Below are 27,000 nucleotides of genomic sequence, written 5' to 3' on the forward strand. Positions count from 1 at the left end.
TGGGACGGGCAGAGGTGGGGGGTACAGGGGGTCTAGTTTCGGGGTGTTATTTGTGAGGAGCACAGGATTGGGGCTCCTCGCATATCCCCAGCCCCCAGTAGTGCCAGGATAAAGTTCAGATGGATACCCCCCCTACTCCCCTCCAGTGGTGGAAAAAGTACCCAATTGTCATACTTGAGTTTAAGTAGTGATACCTTAATAGAAAATGACTCAAGAAAAAGTGAAAGTCACCCAATACAAAACTACTTAAGTAAAAGTAAGGTTTTAAATATACTTAAGTATCAAAAGTAAATATAATTGCTAAAATTACAAATCATTTCAAACTCCTTATATTAAGCAAACCAGACGACACCATTTACTTTCTTCCCATCTACAGATAGCCAGGGGAACACTCCAACACTCAGACATCATTTAGAAACCAAGCCTTTGTGTTTCGTGAGTCCGCCAGATCAGAGGCAGTAGGGATGATCAGTGATGATCTAAATGCACTTTTGGGTGTCTGGAAAAATGTATGGAGTAAAAAGTACATCATTTTCTTTAGGAATGTCACAAAGTAAAAGTTGTCAAAAATATAAATAGTAAAGTACAGATGCCCCCAAAAACTTACCACTGCTCCCCTCTATCCCGACCCCCGTCCGCTTCACCCTCTCTACTCCCCCCCACCCCTACCCCCACCTCTCTACTCGCCCCTACCCCCACCTCTCTACTCGCCCCTACCCCCACCTCTCTACTTGCCCCTACCCCCACCTCTCTACTCGCCCCTCCCCCCACCTCTCTACCCGCCCCTAACCCCACCTCTCTACTCGCCCCTACCCCCCGCTCTCTACTCGCCCCTACCCCCACCTCTCTACTCGCCCCTACCCCCACCTCTCTACCAGCCCCTACCCCCATCTCTCTACCCGCCCCTACCCCCATCTCTCTACTCACCCCTACCCCACCCCTCTACTCACCCCTACCCCCACCTCTCTAGTCCCCCCACCTCCCTACTTGCCCCTACCCCCACCTCTCTGGTCCCCCTCTCTCTAGCCCCCCCCCCCCACACACTTCATTTCTCTGCCCCTGTAAGATAGACGGACAGCTGGCCACTAGGCACTCTGGGACCACAGCATAACAGCCGACACAGGTGCACAGAATTGCGTGTGTGTGTGTGTCTCAGTGTGTGGGTGGGTGTGGGTGTGTATGTGACTGTGCGTGTGTGTCTCAGTGTGTGGGTGTGGATGTGACTGTGCGTGTGAGTCTCGGTCTGTGTGATTGACTGTGTGTATGTGTGTGAGTGTGCGTGCGTGCGTGCGTGCGTGCATGCATGTCTTGGTCTTTTTGTGTGTGTGTGTTGGATGGCGAGCCTGGACTGGACACCTGTCTGTGGGTTGTTTTTCTAGAGGAAAACATCTTTCTCTATTTAGTGTAACCACTTTCCTTTCCCCTGAACCAGGATTCCCCAACTGGCGCCCATGGTTGATTTTATTTGGCTCCCCAAGTTTTCAGAGCAAAAATAAATACATTTAAAAAAAGCTGTAATTTGTATTTTACTTTCATTGCTGTACATAAAAGATTGTAAACATAACAGGAAATCTATTCCCCTGTAATCAAACACATTATAGAGAGACATGTGATGGTCTATAAATGTAAGCAAGGTTTGAAATCATTATGTTTTAGTAAAACATATCTGTTTGGGCTTCTGAAGGACAATTTGCAGTCTAGAAATTATTTGTAATTATGCCCCCCCCTTTCTACTCAAGAGAAAAAAAATGGCCCGCACCTGAATCTAGTTGATGATCCCGGCCTTATACGGACTGGCCTAGTTATACTCTGATAAAAAAAAACAACTACATTACTTAATTCTGCGCCGTGGGCCAGACACAACCTAATATCCAAGATGGCGTAGCAGTCAGACGTCTTTGTCTTGTCTTATGTATATACAGTGACTTGAACTTTGCGACCTTTTGCCACATTTCAGGCTTCAAACATAAAGATATAAAACTGTATTTTTTGTGAAGAATCAACAACAAGTGGGACACAATCATGAAGTGGAACGACATTTATTGGATATTTCAAACTTTTTTAACAAATCAAAAACTGAAAAATTGGGCGTGCAAAATTATTCAGCCCCCTTAAGTTAATACTTTGTAGCGCCACCTATTGCTGTGATTACAGCTGTAAGTCGCTTGGGGTATGTCTCTATCAGTTTTGCACATCGAGAGACTGACATTTTTTCCCATTCCTCCTTGCAAAACAGCTCGAGCTCAGTGAGGTTGGATGGAGAGCATTTGTGAACAGCAGTTTTCAGTTCTTTCCACAGATTCTCAATTGGATTCAGGTCTGGACATTGACTTGGCCATTCTAACACCTGGATATGTTTATTTTTGAACCATTTCATTGTAGATTTTGCTTTATGTTTTGGATCATTGTCTTGTTGGAAGACAAATCTCCGTCCCAGTCTCAGGTCTTTTGCAGACTCCATCAGGTTTTCTTCCAGAATGGTCCTGTATTTGGCTCCATCCATCTTCCCATCAATTTTAACCATCTTCCCTGTCCCTGCTGAAGAAAAGCAGGCCCAAACCATGATGCTGCCACCACCATGTTTGACAGTGGGGATGGTGTGTTCAGCGTGATGGCCTGTGTTGCTTTTACGCCAAACATAACGTTTTGCATTGTTGCCAAAAAGTTCAATTTTGGTTTCATTTGACCAGAGCACCTTCTTCCACATGTTTGGTGTGTCTCCCAGGTGGCTTGTGGCAAACTTTAAACAACACTTTTTATGGATATCTTTAAGAAATTGCTTTCTTCTTGCCACTCTTCCATAAAGGCCAGATTTGTGCAATATACGACTGATTGTTGTCCTATGGACTGAGTCTCCCACCTCAGCTGTAGATCTCTGCAGTTCATCCAGAGTGATCATGGGTCTCTTGGCTGCATCTCTGATCAGTCTTCTCCTTGTATGAGCTGAAAGTTTAGAGGGACGGCCAGGTCTTGGTAGATTTGCAGTGGTCTGATACTCCTTCCATTTCAATATTATCGCTTGCACAGTGCTCCTTGGGATGTTTAAAGCTTGGGAAATCTTTTTGTATCCAAATCCGGCTTTAAACTAAATTTATCATCATTAGTCATTTAGGTCAACATTGGATCATTCAGAGATCCTCACTGAACTTCTGGATAGAGTTTGCTGCACTGAAAATAAAGGGGCTGAATAATTTTGCACGCCCAATTTTTCAGTTTTTGATTTGTTAAAAAAGTTTGAAATATCCAATAAATGTCGTTCCACTTCATGATTGTGTCCCACTTGTTGTTGATTCTTCACAAAAAAATACAGTTTTATATCTTTATGTTTGAAGCCTGAAAGGTTGCAAAGGGGGCCGAATACTTTCGCAAGGCATATATATGTATATGCTTTTATATATTTTTCTTATGATTTAAATTTTTTTTTTTTTTCCTAAACCGCAACTTCAAAATACTCTCCTGCAACCCGCCCCACCCAATGTGGTGCTGATCTCTTTTTTTTTCCTAAAGTATTTCTACTTAAATTGGAGCTGGAATCCCTCAACTGAAGCTAGCTATCTAACTAGCTACCAGCTATCAGTCAGCTACCCACTGCTAGCGGTCATCAGCTAACCTTTAGCTTGGAAAGCTCTCGCCAGTTCGTACAACGCGTTTCAAACCAGAGCACACCGGACCTGTTTTTCTCTCCATATCCCCGGATTCCTATCGCAGCTAGCTAACCGCAACTCGGGTTGACTACTCCTGGCTAACATTTCCGTCCTGGAGCAATCACCAATTAGCCTGGAGTTAGCCCATGCTAGGCCAATCTCCAAGCGAGGGCTCTTCGGCTACAATATCCGGACCCCTTCCACTATAATTGAGAATTTCAATAAGCATTTTCTACGGCAGGCCATGCTTTCCACCTGGCTACCCCTACCCAGGTCAACAGCCCTGCACTCCCCACAGCAACTCGCCCAAACCTCCCCACTTCTCCTTCACCCAAATCCAGATAGCTGATGTTCTGAAAGAGCTGCAAAATCTGGGCCCCTACAAATCAGCCAGGCTTGACAATCCGGACCCTCTCTTTCTAAAATTATCTGCCGAAATTGTTGCAACCCCTATTACCAGCCTGTTCAACCTGTCTTTCGTGTGGTCTGAGATTCCCATAGATTGGAAAGCTGCTGCGATCATCCTCCTCTTCAAAGGGGGAGACACTCTAGACCAAAACTGCTACAGACCTATATCTAGTCTACACTGCCTTTCTAAGGTCTTCAAAAGCCAAGTTAACAAATAGATTACCAACCACTTCGAATCTCACCATACCTTCTCCGTTATGCAATCTGGTTTCAGAGCTGGTCATGGGTGCACCTCAGCCACGCTCAAGGTCATAAACAATATCATAACCGCCATCGATAAGAGACATAACTGTGCAGCCGTATTCATCGACCTGGCTAAGGCTTTCAACTCTGTCAATCATAACATTCTTATTGGCAGACTCACCAGCCTTGGTTTCTCAAATGATTGCCTCGCTTGGTTCACCAACTACTTCTCCGAGAGAGTTCAGTATGTGAAATCGGAGGGCCTGTTGTCCGTACCTCTGGCAGTCTTTATGGGGGTGCCACAGGGTTCAATTCTCGGTCCGACTCTCTTCTCTGTATACATCAATGATGTCACTCTCGGTGCTGGTGATTCTTTGATTCACCTCTACACAGACGAATAGATATAGGTCTGTAGGAGTTTGGGTCTAGAGTGTCTCCCCCTTTGAAGAGGGGGATGACCGCGGCAGCTTAGCCCAGCTGATTTGTAGTGGTACAGATTTTGCAGCTCTTGGGCGAGTTGCTGTGGGGGGTGCAGTGCTGTTGACCAGGGTAGGGTTAGCCAGGTGGAAAGCATGGCCAGCCGTAGAAAAATGCTTGTTGAAACTCTCAATTATAGTGGATTTATCGGTGGTGACAGTGTTTCCTATCCTCAGTGCAGTAGGCAGCTGGGAGGAGGTGTACTTATTCTCCATGGACTTTACAGTGTCCCAGAACTTTTTGGAGTTTGTGTTGCAGGAAGCAAATTTCTGCTTGAAAAAGCTAGCTTCCCTCAAAACTTTCTAGCTTCCCTGAAAAGTTGCATATTACGGGGGCTGTTCGATGCTAATGCAGAACGCCAGGACATTTTTGTGTTGGTTAAAGGCAGTCAGGTCTGGAGTGAACCAAGGGCTATATCTGTTCCTGGTTCTAAATTTCTTGAATGGAGCATGCTTATTTAAGATGGTGAGGAAGGCATTTAAAAAAAAATAACCAGGCATCCTCTACTGACGGGGTGAGGTCAATATCCTTCCAGGATACCCGGGCCAGGTCGATTAGAAAGGCCTGCTCGCTGAAGTGTTTCAGGGAGCGTTTGATAGTGATGAGTGGAGGTCGTTTGACCGCTGACCCATTACGGATGCAGGCAATGAGGCAGTGATTGCTGAGATCTTGGTTGAAAACAGCAGAGGTGTATTTAGAGGGCAAATTGGTTAGGATGATATCTATGAGGGTGCCCGTGTTTACGGCTTTGGGGTGGTACCTGGTAGGTCCATTGATAATTTGTGTGAGATTGAGGGCATCAAGCTTAGACTGCAGGATGGCTGGGGATAGATGGGGGGCAATCAGTTCACATATGGTGTCCAGAGCAGAGCTGGGGGCAGAGGGTGGTCTGTAGCAGGCGGCAACGGTGAGAGACTTGTTTTTAGAGAGGTGGATTTTTAAAAGTAGAATTTCAAATTGTTTGGGTACAGACCTGGATAGTAGGACAGAACTTTGCAGGCTATCTCTGCAGTAGATTGCAACACCGCCCTCTTTGGCCGTTCTATCTTGTCTGAAAATGTTGTAGTTAAGGATGAAGATTTCAGAATTTTTGGTGGTCTTCCTAAGCCAGGATCCAGACACGGCTAGAACATTAGGAACCAAATCAAACTGTTTTGAAACGAGCAGGTGTCCTACTTTTAACTGCTGACCTATTTGAGATGGATCCAGCTCAGGTGTGTTTGTCTCAGGCCTTTCACAAGAGTAATGGGTGTGTGTGACTGACTGTGAACATATGGGCATGTGTAACCGTCTGTGTGCACGTGTGTGTGTGTGGTCTTGTTAGTTAGGGGGTTGTGTACCCTTGCCTTTAAAGGTGTTACATGCTAAGGTGTGAACCATATTGGGACATCTGAAACCCTGGACAGGGATCACCATTTTGGTCATGATAGCGCCATCGCCCCGTACCCCTTCTCAACACGTTACCCTTACCCCAGATTCAGGTCACGTGTCTGAGTGGCTCTCGGTGTGTATACTGCCAGTGTGTATATCGTGTGTATATTTGTATCTCAATACTGCCAGTGGGAGCACAGAGACAGGAGCTGTGCCAATAGTGTGAACATGACTCTAAGCTGTATCTCTATAAAGCACCTCTTCTACCAGCCATAACTCTATACAGCCCCTCTTCTACCAGCCATAACTCTATACAGCCCCTCTTCTACCAGCCATAACTCTATACAGCCCCTCTTCTACCAGCCATAACTCTATACAGCCCCTCTTCTACCAGCCATAACTCTATACAGCCCCTCTTCTACCAGCCATAACTCTTTACAGCCCCTCTTCTACCAGCCATAACTCTATACAGCACCTCTTCTACCAGCCATATCTCTATACAGCCCCTCTTCTACCAGCCATAATGCGACTGTATACGGCTCTTCTTCTACCAGCCATATCTCTATACAGCACCTCTTCTACCAGCCATAACTCTTTACAGCCACTCTTCTACTAGCCATATCTCTATACAGCTCTTCTTCTACCAGCCATATCTCTATACATCCCCTCTTCTACCAGCCATAACCCTATACAGCACCTCTTCTACCAGCCATAACTCTATACAGCACCTCTTCTACCAGCCATAACTCTATACAGCACCTCTTCTACCAGCCATAACTCTATACAGCACCTCTTCTACCAGCCATAACTCTATACAGTCCCTCTTCTACCAGCCATAACTCTGGGTGCAAAACTAACAGCCGGTCCTAATTCAATTCCCGTTCTGTAATCTTCCTGGTTATGTAACTGACAGGGCCAAATGTTAACTGTCTAACTACAGTAGTACACTCCAACCCAGCTGGTGTGAGGGAGACATTGACGTTTCACATAGTCTCACCTTCTCAAAGATGATTGTGTGTGTGTGTGTGTGTGTGTGTGTGTGTGTGTGTGTGTGTGTGTGTATAGTGTGTCCAGTTTCACCTTCTCCTTGGCCACCTTGTGCGAGAATGGACAGGTCCCATCCGTCTGCTTACATGTACCCCTCACAAACCTGCAATGGGAAGAGTCTTCAGGTCATAGAGCAGCCAATCAGAGAGCCAACACAGCTGTATATGGTTGTTTTTAGATGTGTTACCTGGTACAGAGCAGCCAATCACAGAGCCAACACAGCTGTACATGGTTGTTTCTCGGTGCGTTTTACCTGGTACAGACGGCAACCTTATCAGGATCATGGATATAGGGGCAGGTGTTGCCACGGTTACACTTTCCAAAGCGGTTGAAGTACATGCAGTACTGTTTCTGGGTCTTCTTCTGACGAGCGTGTCTGATGATGGCGAGACTCCTCTGAACCGCACGACTGGGGGACAGAACACACACAATCAACTGTCATGTTACAAACACATCAGAGCGGTAGATCTCGGCTTGCATTTTGACTCAGAAAAGAGGTCTTGACTCAGAAAAGTGATCTTGACTCAGAAAAGTGATCTTGACTCAGAAAAGTGATCTTGACTCAGAAAAGGTTGGTGACCACTGGTATACACCATCCAACCAAATGCTTACTTGCAGGTTCATTCTCCACAAGCCAACAACAACAAATGATAAAAGATAAGAATACGAGCATAAAATAAATGGCGCAGTAGAATAATAAGCATCAGGAAAATACATGAAGGCACAATTCATAGTCCAGGATTTACACATGTTCTGGGGAAGGGGGGATTGGAGGGAGCAAGTGGTTTTTCTATTGTGCAGTATTTAACAATCATAATACGAGTCTTGTAGCAGCAGTGTGTGTGTACTAAAATGCCTACCTGGCCACAAAACGTGTGCTGGATGGCCGGAAGAAAGTACTCGAGGTGGGGGAAATCTCCTGTGGATTAGACCATCTCACTGTATTGGGAAAATAGACAATGGAATCAGAGAAAAGCCTTTATAAAGACCAAAACATAACCAACTCAAATTGGGTCAAATGGAGTTATTAATACACCACTGTGACTGACACATTTTGTGTGTGTGCCTGTCCATGCATGTGTGTGTGTACTCAGCACTGGGGCTGCACACTGTGTGCCCACGCAGGCAGATAGCCGTCAGGTCATTGCAGCCTATCTATCTAGCTTGTCTGTGTGGTGAGATGGGGCCAGCACCAGCCGAAGCCTGGCAGCCGAAGCCAAACGTGACATCCAGTACAGTCTGAGAACATGGGACAGATGGGGTACAGGAGGGGACTGAATGAGAGAGGGGGAAAGCTACGGAGGCCTGGTACCTATCCAAGCCTCCAATTTTGGAAGGAGGGAGGGCGGGAACAAGATATGGTGTAAGAGAGATGGGGTAAAGTAAGGAGGCTTGACACTTATCCAAGTCTCTAATTTTGGAACATTTCAGGTGTAAGAGATATCCTCCTCATCAGTATGTGATCTTGGCACTCTGACGGGAGGCAGTCATAGTGCCAAGAAGATCAGTGCCAAGAAAATCAGGACCAGAAGATCAGGACCAGAAGATCAGGACCAGAAGATCAGGACCAGAAGAGGAGTGTAATCTCAGCTAACTGGACTGGGGAGATCTCAAATCATAGTGGTGGACACTGAAGGCGTGTTCAGACCATGCTGGAATGTCTGTGTGTATGTGTGTTTATCAAGAGGCGATTCACAAGCTGTGGGAACAGAACGGAACTCCAATTCCAGCCACAGGTATTGACAGAGAGAGACAGAGACAGCCAGCCAGCCAGCAAGCGCCAGTGAGAAAGAGGGAGCGAGCAGCTCAGGTCTGGGTTTAATCTGTGTCGTTTCCCCCCCAGCAGCCCCACACTCCTGTCCCAGTGACAGATTACAGCTTTATTATTTCAGATGGCTAACACACAACACATCTCATACCCTACATAACCAAAAGTATGTGGACACCTGCTTGTCGAACATCTCATTCCAAAATCATGGGTATTAATATGGACTTGGTCCCACCTACGCTGCTATAAAAGTCTCCACTCTTCTGGGAAGGCTTTCCACTAGATGTTGGAACATTGCTGAGTGAACTAGCTTCCATTCAGCCACAAGAGCTAGGCCTGGCTCGCAGTCGGCGTTCCAAATAATCACAAAGCTATTCGATTAGGTTGAGGTCAGGGGCTCTGTGCAGGCCAATCAAGTTCTTCCACACCGATCTCGACAAACCATTTCTGTATGGACGTCACTTGTGCACAGGGGATTTGTCACGCAGAAACAGGAAAGGGCCTTCTCCAAACTGTTACCACAAAGTTGGAAGCACAGAATCATATAGAATGTCATTGTATGGAGTAGCGTTAAGATGTCCCTTCACTGGAACTAAGAGGCCTAGCCCGAATCATGACAGCCCAGACCATTATTCCTCCTCCACCAAACTTTACAGTAGGCACTATGCATTGGGGCAGGTAGCATTCTCCTGTTATCCACCAAACCCAGATTAATCCGTTGGACTCCAGATGGTGAAGTGGGATTCATCACCATAGAGAATGTGTTTCCACTGCTGCAGAGTCAATTGGCGGCGAGCTTTACACCCCTCCACCCGACGCTTGGCATTGCGCATGGTGATCTTAGGCTTGTGTGCGGCTGCTGGGCCATGGAAACCCATTTCATGAAGCTCCTGACAGATAGTTATTGTGCTGACGTTGCTTCCAGAGGCAGTTTGGAACTCGTTAGTGAGTGTTGCAACCGAGGACAGACGATTTTTAACCGCTACACGCTTCTGCACTCATACTAGGTGTAGTGCCACCAGGTGACACTACGCTAGGTGCCACCGGGCCTAGCCTAGCATAGTGCCACCGGGCCTAGCCTAGCGTAGGGCCATCGGGCCTAACCTAGCGTAGGGTCACCGGGCCTAGCCTAGCGTAGGGTCACCGGGCCTAGACTAGCGTAGTGTCACCGGGCCTAGACTAGCGTAGTGTCACCGGGCCTAGACTAGCGTAGTGTCACCGGGCATAGACTAGCATAGGGTCACCAGGCCTAGCCTAGCGCAGGGCCACCGGGCCTAGCCTAGCGTAGTGTCACCGGGCCTAGCCTGGCGTAGTGTCACCGGGCCTAGCCAGGCGTAGAGTCACCGGGCCTAGCCAGGCGTAGAGTCACAGGGCCTAGCGTAGTGTCACCGGGCCTAGCGTAGTGTCATCGGGCCTAGCCTAGCGTAGTGCCACCGGGCCAGGCCTAGCGTCGTGCCACCGGGCCTAGCCTAGTGTCGTGCCACCGGGCCTAGCCTAGCGTCGTGCCACCGGGCCTAGCCTAGCGTCACCGGGCCAAGCCTGGCGTAGTGTCAACGGGCCTAGCCTGGCGTAGTGTCACCGGGCCGAGCGTAGTGTCACCGGGCCTAGACTAGCGTAGTGTCACCGGGCCTAAACTAGCGTAGTGCCACCGGGACGGGCCTAGCATAGTGCCACCGGGACGGGCCTAGCGTAGTGCCACCGGGCCGGGCCTAGCGTAGTGCCACCGGGCCGGGCCTAGCGTAGTGCCACCGGGCCGGGCCTAGCGTCGGGCCACCGGGCCGGGCCTAGCGTCGGGCCACCGGGCCGGGCCTAGCGTCGGGCCACCGGGGGCTAGCGCAGGTCCACCGGGCCAGGCCTAGCGCAGTGCCACCGGGCCTAGCCTAGCATAGTGCCACCGGGCCTAGCCTAGCATAGTGCCACCGGGCCTAGCCTAGCATAGTGCCACCGGGCCTAGCCTAGCATAGTGCCACCGGGCCTAGCCTAGTGTCGTGCCACCGGGCCTAGCATAGTGTCGTGCCACCGGGCCTAGCATAGCATAGTATAGTGCCACCGGGCCTAGCATAGTGCCCCCGGGCCTAGCCTAGCATAGTGCCACTGGGCCTAGCCTAGCATAGTGCCACCGGGCCTAGCCTAGCATAGTATAGTGCCACCGGGCCTAGCATAGTGCCACTGGGCCTAGCCTAGCATAGTGCCACCGGGCCTAGCCTAGCATAGTGCCACCGGACCAAGCATAGTGCCACCGGGCCTAGCCTAGTGTCGTGCCACCGGGCCTAGCCTAGCGTCGTGCCACCGGGCCTAGCCTAGCGTCACCGGGCCAAGCCTGGCATAGTGTCAACGGGCCTAGCCTGGCGTAGTGTCACCGGGCCGAGCGTAGTGTCACCGGGCCTAGACTAGCGTAGTGTCACCGGGCCTAAACTAGCGTAGTGCCACCGGGACAGGCCTAGCATAGTGCCACCGGGAGCGGGCCACCGGGCCTAGCGTAGTGCCGGGCCGGGCCTAGCGGGACCGGGGCCTGCCACCGGGCCGGGCCTAGCGTAGTGCCAGCCGGGCCTAGTCGTAGTGCCACCGGGCCTAGCGTAGTGCCACCGGGCCTAGCGTAGTGCCACCGGGCCGGGCCTAGCGTAGTGCCACCGGGCCTAGCGTAGTACGGGCTAGCGTAGTGTGCCACCGGGCCGGGCCTAGCGTAGTGCCACCGGGCCGGGCCTAGCGTAGTGCCACCGGGCCGGGCCTAGCGTAGTGCCACCGGGCCGGGCCTAGCGTCGTGCCACCGGGCCGGGCGTCGTGCCACCGGGCGCGTGCCACCGGGCCGGGCCTAGCGTCGTGCCACCGGGCCTAGCCTGGCCTAGCGTCGTGCCACCGGGCCTAGCCTGGCCTAGCGTCACCGGGCCAAGCCTGGCGTAGCGTCACCGGGCCTGCCTCACCGGGCCTAGCCTGGCCTAGCCTGGCGTAGTGTCACCGGGCCTAGCCTGGCGTAGTGTCACCGGGCCTAGCCTGGCGTAGTGTCACCGGGCCTAGCCTGGCGTAGTGTCACCGGTCCTAGACTGGCGTAGTGTCACCGGGCCTAAACTAGCGTAGTGCCACAGGGACGGGCCTAGCGTAGTGCCACCGGGCCTAGCGTCGTGCCACCGGGCCGGGCCTGGCGACGTGCCACCGGGCCGGGCCTGGCGTCGTGCCACCGGGCCGGGCCTGGCGTCGGGCCACCGGGCCGGGCCTGGCGTCGGGCCACCGGGCCGGGCCTAGCGTCGGGCCACCGGGCCGGGCCTAGCGTCGGGCCACCGGGCCGGGCCTAGCGTAGGGCCACCGGGCCAGGCCTAGCGTAGGTCCACCGGGCCAGGCCTAGCGTAGTGCCACCGGGCCTAGCCTAGCGTAGTGCCACCGGGCCTAGCCTAGCATAGTGCCACCGGGCCTAGCCTAGCATAGTGCCACCGGGCCTAGCCTAGCATAGTGCCACCGGGCCTAGCCTAGCATAGTGCCACCGGGCCTAGCCTAGTGTCGTGCCACCGGGCCTAGCATAGTGTCGTGCCACCGGGCCTAGCATAGCATAGTATAGTGCCACCGGGCCTAGCATAGTGCCCCCGGGCCTAGCCTAGCATAGTGCCACTGGGCCTAGCCTAGCATAGTGCCACCGGGCCTAGCCTAGCATAGTATAGTGCCACCGGGCCTAGCCTAGCATAGTGCCACCGGGCCAAGCATAGTGCCACCGGGCCTAGCCTAGTGTCGTGCCACCGGGCATAGCCTAGCGTCGTGCCACCGGGCATAGCCTAGCGTTGTGCCACCGGGCATAGCGTAGTGCCACCGGGTCTAGCGTAGTGCCACCGGGCCTACAATGATTGGCACAGTGTATTTGTAAGGTGTGTATAGTACTTGTTCTGTTGATTGGCGCACTGGCTGTCATGGTGCGGGACAGCTTATTGGCTGAGACGCTGTAGAGGGTGCCACCGATCCAGCGCATGCTCCTCCCTCTACCTCTCCAGTGCTGGGCTGTGGGGTGCCTGTCCTGTCCCGGGGGACGCAGACGGCTCTGGAGTACAGTCCTGGGGGTAGAGAGGGAGAGATTGGCAAAGCGTTAGTAAAGTGAAGTAGGAATACACAAAACATCTTGTTTGAAAAGTTTCACAATTCCAGGTTTTGAGATGGTACTTCTTTCTATGGGAGGATGGAAGGATTCTAGGATAATTCCTGGGGAATACAGTACTTGGAGCATTAGGAGAACTGCTGGGGAACAAAGTACTTGGATCTTTAGGAGAACTGCTGGGGAATAAAGTACTTGGAGCATTAGGAGAACTGCTGGGGAATACAGTACTTGGATATTTAGGAGAACTGCTGGGGAACACAGTACTTGGATCTTTAGGAGAACTGCTGGGGAATAAAGTACTTGGATCTTTAGGAGAACTGCTGGGGAACACAGTACTTGGATCTTTAAGAGAACTGCTGGGGAACACAGTACTTGGATCTTTAAAGATCCAAGTACTGTGTTCCCCAGCAGTTCTCTTAACCTCTTGATACTCCCCACCCCGGATCCGGGATCGTGAATAAAGCCTCAGGCTCATTAGCATAATGCAACGTTAACGATTTCTGAAAATCGCAAATAAAATGAAAATAATGCACCTGCTCTCAAGCTTAGCCTTTTCTTAACAACACTGTCATCTCAGATTTTCAAAATATGCTTTTGAACCATAGCAAATCACTAATTTGTGTAAGAGTATGCCAAGCTAGCTTAGCATTTTGAGTAGCATTTAGCACGCAACATTTTCACAAAAACCAGATAACCAAATAAATAAAATACCTTTGAAGAGCTTCGGATGTTTTCAATGAGGAGACTCTCAGTTACATAGCAAATGTTCAGTTTTTCCTGAAAGAATCTTTGTGTAGGAGAAATCGCTCCGTTTTGTACATCACATTTGGCTACCGAAACGAACCGAAAATTCAGTCACCAAAACGTCAAACTTTTTCCGAATTAACTCCATAATATCGACCGAAACATGGCAAACGTTGTTTGGAATCAATCCTCAAGGTGTTTTTTCACATATCTCTTCATTGATATGCAGTTCGTGGAAGCCTGCTTTCCCCTCAGAATCGCATGGAAAAATACCAGCAGCTGAAAAAGACGCACCAATTTCGACGGAGGACACCGGGCGGACACCTGGAAAATGTAGTCTCTTATGGTCAATCTTCCAATGATATGACTACAAATACGTCACAATGCTGCAGACACCTTGGGGAAACGACAGAAAGGGCAGTCTCATTCCTCTCGCATTCACAGCCATATAAGGAGACAATGGAAAACGGAGCCTCAAAAATCCTGCTGGTTTCCTGGATGCCGTTTCATCTTGGTTTTGCCTGTAGCTCCCGTTCTAGGGCACCCACAGAGAATATCTTTGCAGTTTTGGAAACGTCAGTGTTTTCTTTCCAAAGCTATCAATTATATGCATAGTCGAGCATCTTTTTGTGACAAAATATTGCGCTTAAAACGGGCACGTCTTTTTATCCAAAAATGAAATAGCGCCCCCATAGCATCAAGAGGTTTTAAGAGAACTGCTGGGGAACACAGTACTTGGATCTTTAAGAGAACTGCTGGGGAATAAAGTACTTGGATCTTTAGGTGACCTGCTGGGGAATAAAGTACTTGGAGCATTAGGAGAACTGCTGGGGAATAAAGTACTTGGATCTTTAGGTGACCTGCTGGGGAATAAAGTACTTGGATCTTTAGGTGACCTGCTGGGGAATAAAGTACTTGGATCTTTAGGTGACCTGCTGGGGAATAAAGTACTTGGATCTTTAGGAGAACTGCTGGGGAATAAAGTACTTGGATCTTTAGGTGACCTGCTGGGGAATAAAGTACTTGGAGCATTAGGAGAACTGCTGGGGAATAAAGTACTTGGATCTTTAGGAGAACTGCTGGGGAATAAAGTACTTGGATCTTTAGGTGACCTGCTGGGGAATAAAGTACTTGGATCTTTAGGAGAACTGCTGGGGAATACAGTACTTGGATCTTTAGGTGACCTGCTGGGGAATAAAGTAATTGGGCCAAAAGACCCATTCAGGTTAACCACAAAGTAGTTAGGAGTTGAATGATACTGTGCTGGTAATATGCTCACTGCCCCACCATACCTCCACCCCTTTTCTCTCGGCCTGTCTCTTCCACGATATCTCCCCTCGTCTACCTCCTCATCTCCCCTCTCTCTCTTCATGCCTCCCAGTCTAACCCTCCCTCCCTCTTTCCCTCCTCCTCCTCTCCCGTGTCACAGCACTCTGTTAAATTGCTGCCCTAATGGAAAGGACGGCAGTGTGGAAATGGAGAGAATTGAAAAGAGGAGGAAATCAATGAGATAATAGGTAGGAGGCCAGAGCAGGGAGGGCTGCCCAGGTCCCGAAGCAACGCATGGTGCCCAACAGACACACACACACACACACACACACACACAGAGAGAGTCCTAGTCACATGCACCGTCGCGCAATGACGCACACGCACCAGCCTAAAGAATGCACACAAATATATATTCACACAACGACATCTAAACTCTAAGGAAGTCCCCCTCTGTGCTATGTGTGTGTTTAAAACGGTGTGTGTGTGTTTAAAATGGTGTGTGTGTGTGTGTGTGTGATGTTGGAGGCAGGGGTTATAGGGATAAATTGCACTGGCCTGTCACTTGTGTTTGGGTGGGATTGGGGCAGGTGTGCATGGCGCAGGTCATCATTTACTGCTGGACTTCAAATGGGCAGGAAATGTGTTTGGAGCCAGAGTTCCTGACTCCCATTACAGCGAACAGAGAGGGGACCCACACACACACACTATAACTAGCTCTACACTACACACTCAGAGACAAGGACACACACACACAACCAAAACAATGGTCACACAATGACAGGTCCATGCAGTGGGGAGTCTGCGTGTAGCAGAGAAAAGAAAGAAGGTACATCACAGATCCTCAGTTAGCTCCCTTTCTCCCTCTACCACACCGGGCCATAACTCACCAGCAGAGACACTCAGTTTCACAAATACAAGATCAGTGTGTGCCCTACACAGGGCAACTGGAGCCAAGGGAGTCGTAATGGTGGCTAATATAGGAGCAGTGACTGGCTCCCAGGGAGGCTTTAGCAGGGCCCCACAGCCAGGGGAGCCATCGTGGAGGTTAATGTGGATATGACATGAACACTTAACATAGACAGCAGTTAACCCTGACACATGGTGCAGGATAAGGGAGGGGTGAGGGAGCATTGGGGAAAATGTCAATGTGTGTGGAAGTGTGTGGTTGAGTGTGTATGAGTAAATGTGCGTGTGCGCGTGTGTTCATACAGTATGAGAGAATGTGTGTGTCTGTAGCCTATACAAGAGTGTCTGCATGAGTGTGTTTGTGTGTATGCGTGCGTGCGTGCATGCGCGCGTGTGTGTATGCATGCGTGTGTGTGTGTGTGTGTGTATGCATGCGTGTGTGTATACGTGTGTGTGTTTGCATGTAATTGAGTGCAATTTGAGGTAGGCAGCTGTCTGAATGAGTTCCCACCCCTCCAGCACAACATCATTACTGATAACAGTCTCTGTGGGACCATATTAACTTCTATACACCACCCCTACTATCACCATGTAATCTCCCTATTAATGAGAAAGATGAGGAGAGAGGGAAGGAGGATGGAAGGGAGTGAGAGAGACGGAGAGAGGCCGGGAGTGAGAGAGGCCGGGAGTGAGAGGCCGGGAGTGAGAGAGGCCGGGAGGGAGACGGAGAGATGCCGGGAGTGAGAGAGACGGAGAGAGGCCGGGAGGGAGAGAGACGGAGAGAGGCCGGGAGGGAGAGAGACAGAGAGAGGCCGGGAGGGAGAGAGGCCGAGAGGGAGAGAGGCCGAGAGGGAGAGAGACGGAGAGATGCCGGGAGGGAGAGAGACGGAGAGAGGACGGGAGTGAGAGAGACGGAGAGAGGCCGGGAGTGAGAGAGACGGAGAGAGGCCGGGAGGGAGAGACGGAGAGGCCGGGAGTGAGAGAGACGGAGAGAGGCCGGGAGGGAAAGAGACGGAGAGAGGACGGGAGGGAAAGAGACGGAGAGAGGCCGGGAGGGAAAGAGACGGAGAGAGGCGGGGAGGGAGAGAGGACGGGAGGGACAGAGGCCGGGAGGGAGAGAGGACGGGAGGGAGAGAGACGGACAGAGGCCGGGAGGAGAGAGGCGGGAGGGGGAGAGACGGAGACGGAGAGAGGCCGGGAGGGGAGAGACGGAGAGAGGCCGGGAGGGAGAGAGACGGGAGAGGCGGGGGGAGAGACGGAGAGACGGGAGGGAGGAGACGGAGAGACGGGAGGGAGAGAGACGGAGAGAGGCCGGGAGGGGAGAGAGACGGAGAGAGGCGGACGGAGAGAGGACGGGAGGGAGAGAGACGGAGAGGCCGGGGGAGGACGGGAGAGAGGCGGGGAGAGAGAGACGGGGAGGCGGGGGGAGAGAGACGGAGAGAGGACGGGAGGGAGAGAGACGGAGAGAGGCCGGGAGGGAGAGAGACGGAGAGAGGCGGGGAGGGAGAGAGACGGAGAGAGGACGGGAGGGAGAGAGACGGACAGAGGCCGGGAGGGAGAGAGGACGGGAGGGAGAGACGGGGAGGCCGGGAGGGAAAGAGACGGAGAGAGGCGGGGAGGGAGAGAGACGGAGAGAGGACGGGAGGGAGAGAGACGGACAGAGGCCGGGAGGGGGGAGGCCGGGAGGGAGAGAGACGGAGAGAGGCCGGGAGGGAAAGAGACGGAGAGAGGCGGGGAGAGAGAGAGACGGACAGAGGCCGGGAGGGAGAGAGGACGGGAGGGAGAGAGACGGACAGAGGCCGGGAGGGAGAGAGGCCGGGAGGGAGAGAGACGGAGAGAGGCCGGGAGGGAAAGAGACGGAGAGAGGCGGGGAGAGAGAGAGACGGAGAGAGGACGGGAGGGAGAGAGACGGACAGAGGCCGGGAGGGAGAGAGGACGGGAGGGAGAGAGACGGACAGAGGCCGGGAGGGAGAGAGGCCGGGAGGGAGAGAGACGGAGAGAGGCCGGGAGGGAGAGAGACGGAGAGAGGCCGGGAGGGAGAGAGACGGAGAGAGGCCGGGAGGGAGAGACGGAGACGGAGGGAGAGGCCGGGAGGAGAGAGACGGAGAGAGGCCGGGAGGGAGAGAGACGGAGAGAGGCCGGGAGGGAGAGACGGAGAGAGGCCGGGAGGGAGAGAGGCCGGGAGGGAGAGAGACGGAGAGAGGCCGGGAGTGAGAGGGGCCGGGAGGGAGAGAGACGGACAGAGGCCGGGAGGGAGAGAGACGGAGAGAGGCCGGGAGGGAGAGAGACGGAGAGAGGCCGGGAGGGAAAGAGACGGAGATAGGCCGGGAGGGAAAGAGACGGAGAGAGGCCGGGAGGGAAAGAGACGGAGAGAGGCCGGGAGTGAAAGAGGCCAGGAGGGAGAGACAGAGAGATGCTGGGAGTGAAAGAGGCCAGGAGGGAGAGACGGAGAGAGGCTGGGAGTGAGAGAGGCCAGGAGGGAGAGACGGAGAGATGCCGGGAGGGAAAGAGACGGAGAGAGGCTGGGAGTGAGAGAGACGGGAGTGAGAGACGGAGAGAGGCTGGGAGTGAGAGAGGCCGGGAGGGAGAGACGGAGATATGCCGGGAGGGAAAGAGACGGAGAGAGGCTGGGAGTGAGAGAGACGGGAGTGAGAGACGGAGAGAGGCCGGGAGGGAGAGAGACTGGGAGTGAGAGAGACGGGAGTGAGAGACAGAGAGAGGCTGGGAGGGAAAGAGACAGAGAGGCCCGGGAGGGGAGAGACGGAGAGAGGACGGGAGTGAGAGAGGGAGAGAGACGGAGAGAGGCTGGGAGTGAGAGAGGCCGGGAGGGAGAGACGGAGAGATGCCGGGAGGGAAAGAGACGGAGAGAGGCTGGGAGTGAGAGAGACGGGAGTGAGAGACAAAGAGAGGCCGGGAGGGAGAGAGACGGAGAGAGGCAGGGAGTGAGAGAGACGGGAGTGAGAGACGGAGAGAGGCTGGGAGGGAAAGAGACGGAGAGTGGGCAGGAGTGAGAGAGGACGGGAGTGAGAGAGACGGAGAGAGGCCAGGAGTGAAAGTGACGGAAAGAGGCCGGGAGGGAGAGAGACGGAGAGAGGCCGGGAGTGAGAGAGACCGGGAGTGAGAGACGGAGAGAGGTCGGGAGGGAAAGAGACAGAGAGAGACCGGGAGGGAGAGAGATGGAGAGAGGCTGGGAGGTAGAGAGCCCGGGAGGGCGAGAGGCCGGGAGGCCCGGGAGGGAGAGTGGCAGAAAGAGGCCGTGAGGGAGAGAGGCCGGGAGGGAGAGAGGCCGGGAGACCAGGGAGGGAAAGAGGCCGGGAGGCCCGGGTGGGAGAGGCCAGGAGGGAGAGAGTACAGGAGGCCCTGGAGGGAGAGAGGCCGTGAGAGAGGCCGGGAGGCCCGGGAGGCCCGGGAGGGAGAGAGGCCGGGAGGGATAGGCCGGGAGGGAGAGAGGCCGAGAGAAATGTGACACAGAGAAATGTGAAAGATCTGTCATTCTCATTGAAAGTCTAAAAAGTGGTAGTTCTCACCCATTACAACTAGTAGCGACCTCACCCATTACAACTAGCATGTCCAGAGATACAACCTCTCTCATCATCACCCAGTGCCTGGGCTTACCTCCGCTGTACCCGCACCCCACCATACCCCTGTCTGCGCATTATGCCCTGAATATATTCTACCATGCCCAGAAACCTGCTCCTCTTATTCTCTGTCCCCAATGCTCTAGGCGACCAGTTTTGATAGCCTTTAGCCGCACCCTCATACTACTCCTTCTCTGTTCCGCGGGTGATGTGGAGGTAAACCGAGGCCCTGCATGTCCCCAGGCACCCTCATTTGTTGACTTCTGTGATCGAAAAAGCCTTGGTTTCATGCATGTCAACATCAGAAGCCTCCTCCCTAAGTTTGTTTTACTCACCGCTTTAGCACCCTCTGCTAACCCTGATGTCCTTGCCGTGTCTGAGTCCTGGCTCAGGAAGGCCACCAAAAATTCTGAGATTTCCATACCCAACTATAACATCTTCCGTCAAGATAGAACTGCCAAAGGGGGAGGAGTTGCAGTCTACTGCAGAGATAGCCTGCAAAGTAATGTCATACTTTCCAGGTCCATACCCAAACAGTTCGAACTACTAATTCTGAAAATTACTCTCTCCAGAAATAAGTCGCTCACTGTTGCCGCCTGCTACCGACCCCCTCAGCTCCCAGCTGTGCCCTGGACACCATTTGTGAATTGATTGCCCCCATCTAGCTTCAGAGTTTGTTCTGTTAGGTGACCTAAACTGGGATATGCTTAACACCCCGGCAGTCCTACAATCTAAGCTAGATGCCCTCAATCTCACACAAATCATCAAGGAACCCACCAGGTACAACCCTAACTCTGTAAGCAGGGGCACCCTCATAGACGTCATCCTGACCAACTGGCCCTCCAAATACACCTACGCTGTCTTCAATCAGGATCTCAGCGACCACTGCCTCATTGCCAGTATCCGCAACGGAGCCGCAGTCAAACGACCACCGCTCATCACTGTCAAACGCTCCCTAAAACACTTCTGTGAGCAGGCCTTTCTAATCGACCTGGCCCGGGTACCCTGGAAGGACATTGACCTCATCCCGTCAGTTGAGGATGCCTGGTCATTCTTTAAGAGTAACTTCCTCACCATTTTAGATAAGCATGCTCCGTTCAAAAAATGCAGAACTAAGAACAGATATAGCCCTTGGTTCACTCCAGACCTGACTGCCCTCGACCAGCACAAAAACATCCTGTGGCGGACTGCAATAGCATCGAATAGTCCCCGTGATATGCAACTGTTCAGGGAAGTCCGGAACCAATAGACGCAGTCAGTCAGGAAGGCTAAGGCCAGCTTCTTCAGGCAGAAGTTTGCATCCTGTAGCTCCAACTCCAAAAAGTTCTGGGACACTGTGAAGTCCATGGAGAACAAGAGCACCTCCTCCCAGCTGCCCACTGCACTGAGGCTAGGGAACACGGTCACCACCGACAAATCCATGATTATTGAAAACTTCAACAAGCATTTCTCAACGGCTGGCCATGCCTTCCGCCTGGCTACTCCAACCTCGACCAACAGATCCGGCCCCCGAACCTCCTCGCCCAAGCCTCTCCAGGTTCTCCTTTACCCAAATCCAGATAGCAGATGTTCTGAAAGAGCTGCAAAACCTGGACCCGTATAAATCAGCTGGGCTTGACAATCTGGACCCTCTATTTCTGAAACTATCCGCCGCCATTGTCGCAACCCCTATTACCAGCCTGTTCAACCTCTCTTTCATATCGTCTGAGATCCCCAAGGATTGGAAAGCTACCGCAGTCATCCCCCTCTTCAAAGGGGGAGACACCCTGGACCCAAACTGTTACAGACCTATATCCATTCTGCCTTGCCTATCTAAGGTCTTCGAAAGCCAAGTCAACAAACAGGTCACTGACCATCTCGAATCCCACCGTACCTTCTCTGCTATGCAATCTGGTTTCCGAGCCGGTCACGGGTGCACCTCAGCCACTCTCAAGGTACTAAACGACATCATAACCACCATCGATAAAAGACAGTACTGTGCAGCCGTCTTCATCGACCTTGCCAAGGCTTTCGACTCTGTCAATCACCATATTCTTATCAGCAGACTCAGTAGCCTCGGTTTTTCGGATGACTGCCTTGCCTGGTTCACCAATTACTTTGCAGACAGAGTTCAGTGTGTCAAATCGGAGGGCATGCTGTCCGGTCCTCTGGCAGTCTCTATGGGGGTGCCACAGGGTTCAATTCTCGGGCCGACTCTTTTCTCTGTATATATCATTGATGTTGCTCTTGCTGCGGGCGATTCCCTGATCCACTTCTACGCAGACGACACCATTCTATATACTTTCGGCCCGTCATTGGACACTGTGCTATCTAACCTCCAAACGAGCTTCAATGCCATACAACACTCCTTCCGTGGCCTCCAACTGCTCTTAAACGCTAGTAAAACCAAATGCATGCTTTTCAACCGATCGCTGCCTGCACCCGCATCACCACACTGGACTAGCATCACCACACTGGATGGTTCCGACCTTGAATATGTGGACACCTATAAGTACCTAGGTGTCTGGCTAGACTGCAAACTCTCCTTCCAGACCCATATCAAACATCTCCAATCGAAAATCAAATCAAGCTGCCAGTTCAGGCTTTCTATTCCGTAACAAAGCCTCCTTCACTCACGCTGCCAAGCTTACCCTAGTAAAACTGACTATCCTACCGATCCTCGACTTTGGCGATGTCATCTCGTACAAATGTCACTCTGGGAGGCCAACAACTGTTGCTTCCAACACTCTTCTCTAATGTACTTGTCCTCTTGCTCAGCAAACTGGATGCAGTTTATACACAGTGCCATCCAATTTGATGCTATTTTTGTCACTAAAGACATTTCTAAGTGACTCAACTTTTGAACAGTAGGGTGAATTCACCAATTTGTAAGTCGCCAGCGTCTGCCAAATGACTTAAATGTAATGTAATGTAACACTCTTCTCAGCAAACTGGATGCAGTTTATCACAGTGCCATCCGTTTTGTCACTAAAGCACCTTATACTACCCACCACTGCGACTTGTATGCTCTAGTCGGCTGGCCCTTGCTACATATTCGTCGCAAGACCCACTGGCTCCAGGTCGTCTACAAGGCCATGCTAGGTAAAGCTCCGCCTTATCTCAGTTCACTGGTCACGATGGCAACACCCATCCATAGCACGCGCTCCAGCAGGTGTATCTCACTGATCATCCCTAAAGCCAACACCTCATTCGGCCGCCTTTCGTTCCAGTACTCTGCTGCCTGTGACTGGAGCAATTGCAAAAATCGCTGAAGTTGGAGACCTTTATCTCCCTCACCAACTTCAAACATCAGCTATCTGAGCAGCTAACCGATCGCTGCAGGTGTACATAGTCTATTGGTAAATAGCCCACCCATTTTCACCTACCTCATCCCCACAGTTTTTATTTATTTACTTTTCTGCTCTTTTGCACACCAATATCTCTACCTGTACATGACCATTTATCAATCCAGTGTTAATCTGCAATATTGTAATTATTCGCCTACCTCCTCATGCCTTTTGCACACATTGTATATAGACTCCCCTTTTTTTTCTACTGTGTTATTGACTTGTTAATTGTTTACTTCATGTGTAACTCTGTGTTGTCTGTTCACACTGCTATGCTTTATCTTGGCCAGGTCGCAGTTGTAAATGAGAACTTGTTCTCAACTAGCCTACCTGGTTAAATAAAGGTGAAATAAAAAAATAAAAAAATTCTGTTCTATGTGTGCTATTTTTATGCTTCCCGCTTTTAATGTTTTTTTTTTTTATGTTCGGTTTTGTACACCAACTTCAAACAGCTGAAAATACAATATTTTTGGTTCTGGAAAATTTTTCACAGCGGTTTAAATGGTACAATGATTTTCTACACTATTCTTGCTTGTTTTGTCATATAAACGGAAATTAAGCGAACTATTAGATCATAGCAACCAGGAAATAGTGGAGTGATTTCTGCTAAAGCACATCTTTAACTACAATCATTCACATTACTTTAATAACATATTTCAGTTGTTGTGTATATTACATTTCTTTAATTTAATGACAATTATTTAATTCCAACAACTCATCTCTATAGAGCTGCTGCCTATGCTGTCTGACAAGATCACTTTTATAGTAGGTAATAAGGCAGATTTTTATGACTGCTGAATACTAACTATCAATGACTTAGATGATGTATTTTCAGGTAGAGATACCTCACAAAGCAACTGCTCTTTATCCTTATCAATCACGTCTTCTCTCTTTCCGTTTGGAATGGATTAGGATTATTGTAGTTAATTACCACGTTTCTTGAGCCAAAACTACTGTATGCCAAATATTGGCCTGTTGGAAACTACAACCCCCTACTACATCGTACAGTTTGGGCTTGATCTGATTTATCTCTAGAGAAACTGCAGTTAGAAAATGTGCATTGAGCTATAAAAAAAAAGATAAATATTTTTTTTTAAACGACATGGAATTCAAATAATTGAACAGACATCGGTCAATTGGCTGTTTAAAAACTCAGCACTAGCCCCAAGTGAAACAACTATCTTAGAAAAGAGAGGGTGAACAGTGTCTCTTTATCCCCTCTTCTCTCTCCTTGACCTGTTCCCAGTGTTGCCCTTGACCCCCCCAGCAAGAGATCTGTTATCAGAGCCTCTAGGTCTGTCTGCCACACAAATCCTCCTCTGCCGGACAGCATGCTCGTTTCAGGGTGGAGCACTTTCACAGCTACGCAGATATACCACTCTATCCCCCTAGGCCTGGGGGATACACTCTCACTGCATACACATCATCTCAATCACCATGGTGATTCTTTAATGGGACAAACAATGAGGCAGAATGAGAGGAGGTGTATTAGTGGGGACAAGAGAGATTCGGAGCTGGTGTGTTTGGGGGGGGGGGGGGGAGTATGTGTGTGTGTGGTGGGGGGGAGTATGTGTGTGTGTGGGGAGTATGTGGTGGGGGTGGGGGGGGAGTATGTGTGTGTGTGTGTGGGGTGGGGGTGTGTGGGGAGTATGTGTGTGTGGGGGAGAGTATGTGTGTGTGTGTGTTAGACAAAGCAGATATTTATTTACAGCCCAGGTAGATTGACCCCATAGACCATGATCCCACAGGGTTATAGATGGTGAGTGGAGGAGGGGAGGAAATAGAGAGAAAAGAGGAGAGAGGAGGGGAGGAAATAGAGGGGAGAAGAGGAGGGGAGGAAATAGAGAGGAGAAGAGGGAGAGAAGAGGGGAGGAAATAGAGAGAAAAGAGGAGAAGAGAGGAGGGGAGGAAATAGAGAGAACAGGGAGAGAAGAGGGGAGGAAATAGAGAGGAGAAGAGGAGAAGAGAGAAGGGGAGGAAATAGAGAGAAAAGGTGAAGAGAGGAGGGGAGGAAATAGAGAGGAAAAGAGGGAGAGAAGAGGGGAGGAAATAGAGAGAAAGGAGGAGAAGAAAGGAGGAGAGGAAAGAGAGAAGAGAGGGGAAGAAATTGAGAGAAAAGAGAGAGGAACTCCCTTGTGATTATATTCTGAGTGTTTGCATGCCTGTGAATGTGTGTGTGTGTGTGTGTGTGTGTGTGTGTGCCACTCTCACCATGCGCGACACACAGATGAAGGAAAGAGCGATTCAGCACTACTACTGGTGTTGATGAATGATCTGACTTTTGTTTTGGTGACAGGGAAGAATTTGGGGGTCGCGCAAGTGCTCTGAATAATGCTGCTCTGTTCTGTTCTGTTGGCCTGCAGCGAAAGCATTCGTAAGCTCATATTGGAAAAACAGTTACCCTTGGAACAGACTGAGCAGCACAAACAGTCATCTAGCCAATTCCTACAGCGAGGAGAGGAAGACTACACTCTGCCTAAAGCCATGCAGTTACAATGGTCCTAAACACGCATTAAGACAATGAAATCTACACTAGTGTAAGGGACTACTCTGAGCAAAAGAACATCAAATGAAGACAAAGCAATCAGAAAGCTGGAGATGACCCCAGGTGTTGATGACAGCGTATCTGTGTAAGAAAGAGGGAAGACTAGAAGTGTGAATGAGAAGTAAAAACGTGAGAATAGAAAGTAAGAAGGGGTAGGTGAGAATGTGATGATGGATCTGATAAGTAGTGAGTAGAGGAGTACATTGCGGTATGAGAAGGGAGGAGTGTGAGTAAGTGATGGGTAAAGAAGAGGAGAGCGTAGCAGCCTTTATTGCCTTGTCTCCCTCATCCTCTACTGATCAATACAGGAGCACTAAACGAGATGAGACCAGGGCACAACAGACCAGGTTGTGGGCGCGCACACCAGCGTCTCAACAGTAGTTCAAAATAAACAATCAAGCATTATTAAATGCCAAAGAAAACTGAGAAGATGATAGGGAGCTAGATGAAAAGAGTGAATGAGCATGGAGAATATGGATATGGAGACAGGGAAACATAGGAAGAGGATGAAAACTGAGAAGATGATAGGGAGCTAGATGAAAAGAGTGAATGAGCATGGAGAATATGGATATGGAGACAGGGAAACATAGGAAGAGGATGAAAACTGAGAAGATGAGAAGGAGAAAAACTAATGAGACAAATGGACAGACAAACAAAAATAAATATGGGCAGCAATAGAAATATGCAGAGGGAAAGAGATAAGGAAAGAGAAAGTGTGAGGGAGGTAACTAAGGGACAGAGTGGTAGAGAAAAGGAGGGAAGGCTGGAGCGAGGAAGGGAGGGATGGAGGGCAGTAATTTATCCTGGGGTACGCTGCATGCGTTTCTTAATTCAACTCCTGTTACTATTAATGGACTTAATGTTGAGATGATATCTATTTTCTGGTGGTGGGGGCTGAAATACGACAACCATTCACCCCACCACCCAGACTCCCCCAGCACGCAATCAACCACAATGCCCATTACTGCTGACACCACATGACATGCTTGGTAGGGGATGGGTCACTTCCCTGGTCCTAGGTGGGAGACAAACAGAAGACAGAGAGAGGGGACTAAAGGGTGACCGGGAGCTCAGATAGGTAAGAGGGAGGTGCCCACTGCTGGTGCTGGTCACTCTTTGCCAAGGGCATCACGCCTCACCTTAGAAATGATCATTAACCATATTTAGTCCCACAGTGACATGATGAGTGTGAGGCTACAGCTTGGGAATCTCTAAAGGACAATCAGGACCTTCCCTGGGGTTCTAGAGCTCTGGCAGAACCAATGAGGACTTTCCCTGGAGTTCTGGAGCTCTGGCAGAACCAATCAGGACCTTCCCTGGAGTTCTGGAGCTCTGGCAGAACGAATCAGGACCTTGCCCTGGAGTTCTGGAGCTCTGGCAAAACCAATTAGGACCTTTTCTAGGGTTCTGGAGCTCTGGCAGAACCAATCAGGACCTTCCCCTGGGAGTTCTGGAGCTCTGGCAGAACCAAATCAGGACCTTCCCTGGGGTTCTGAAGCTCTGGCAGAACCAATCAGGACCTTCCCTGGGGTTCTGGAGCTCTGGCAGAACCAATCAGGACCTTCCCTGGAGTTCTGGAGCTCTGGCAGAACCAATCAG

The 27,000-nt window shown here is 50.8% G+C and overlaps 1 protein-coding gene across 2 annotated transcripts in view; it reads right to left on the reverse strand.

The window, feature by feature from the left end:
* LOC135513123 (zinc finger CCCH domain-containing protein 3-like) overlaps positions 1–27,000 on the reverse strand; it is a 112,407-nt gene that overhangs the window by 22,051 nt on the left and 63,356 nt on the right. Inside the window, exons 5-8 of one of the 2 annotated variants that reach the window (XM_064935849.1) lie at positions 12,844–12,992; positions 8,051–8,129; positions 7,444–7,599; positions 7,224–7,293 (exon numbers count right to left, since the gene is read on the reverse strand). In XM_064935849.1, coding sequence (XP_064791921.1) covers positions 7,224–7,293; positions 7,444–7,599; positions 8,051–8,129; positions 12,844–12,992 — 454 coding nt within the window. Of the gene's footprint in view, positions 1–7,223; positions 7,294–7,443; positions 7,600–8,050; positions 8,130–12,822; positions 12,993–27,000 lie in introns of both variants that reach the window. The other variant, XM_064935848.1, reaches the window with a different exon arrangement.

This window comes from Oncorhynchus masou, chromosome 24 (genome assembly GCF_036934945.1).
Source record: "Oncorhynchus masou masou isolate Uvic2021 chromosome 24, UVic_Omas_1.1, whole genome shotgun sequence".
NCBI classification, from domain to species: Eukaryota; Metazoa; Chordata; class Actinopteri; order Salmoniformes; family Salmonidae; genus Oncorhynchus; species Oncorhynchus masou.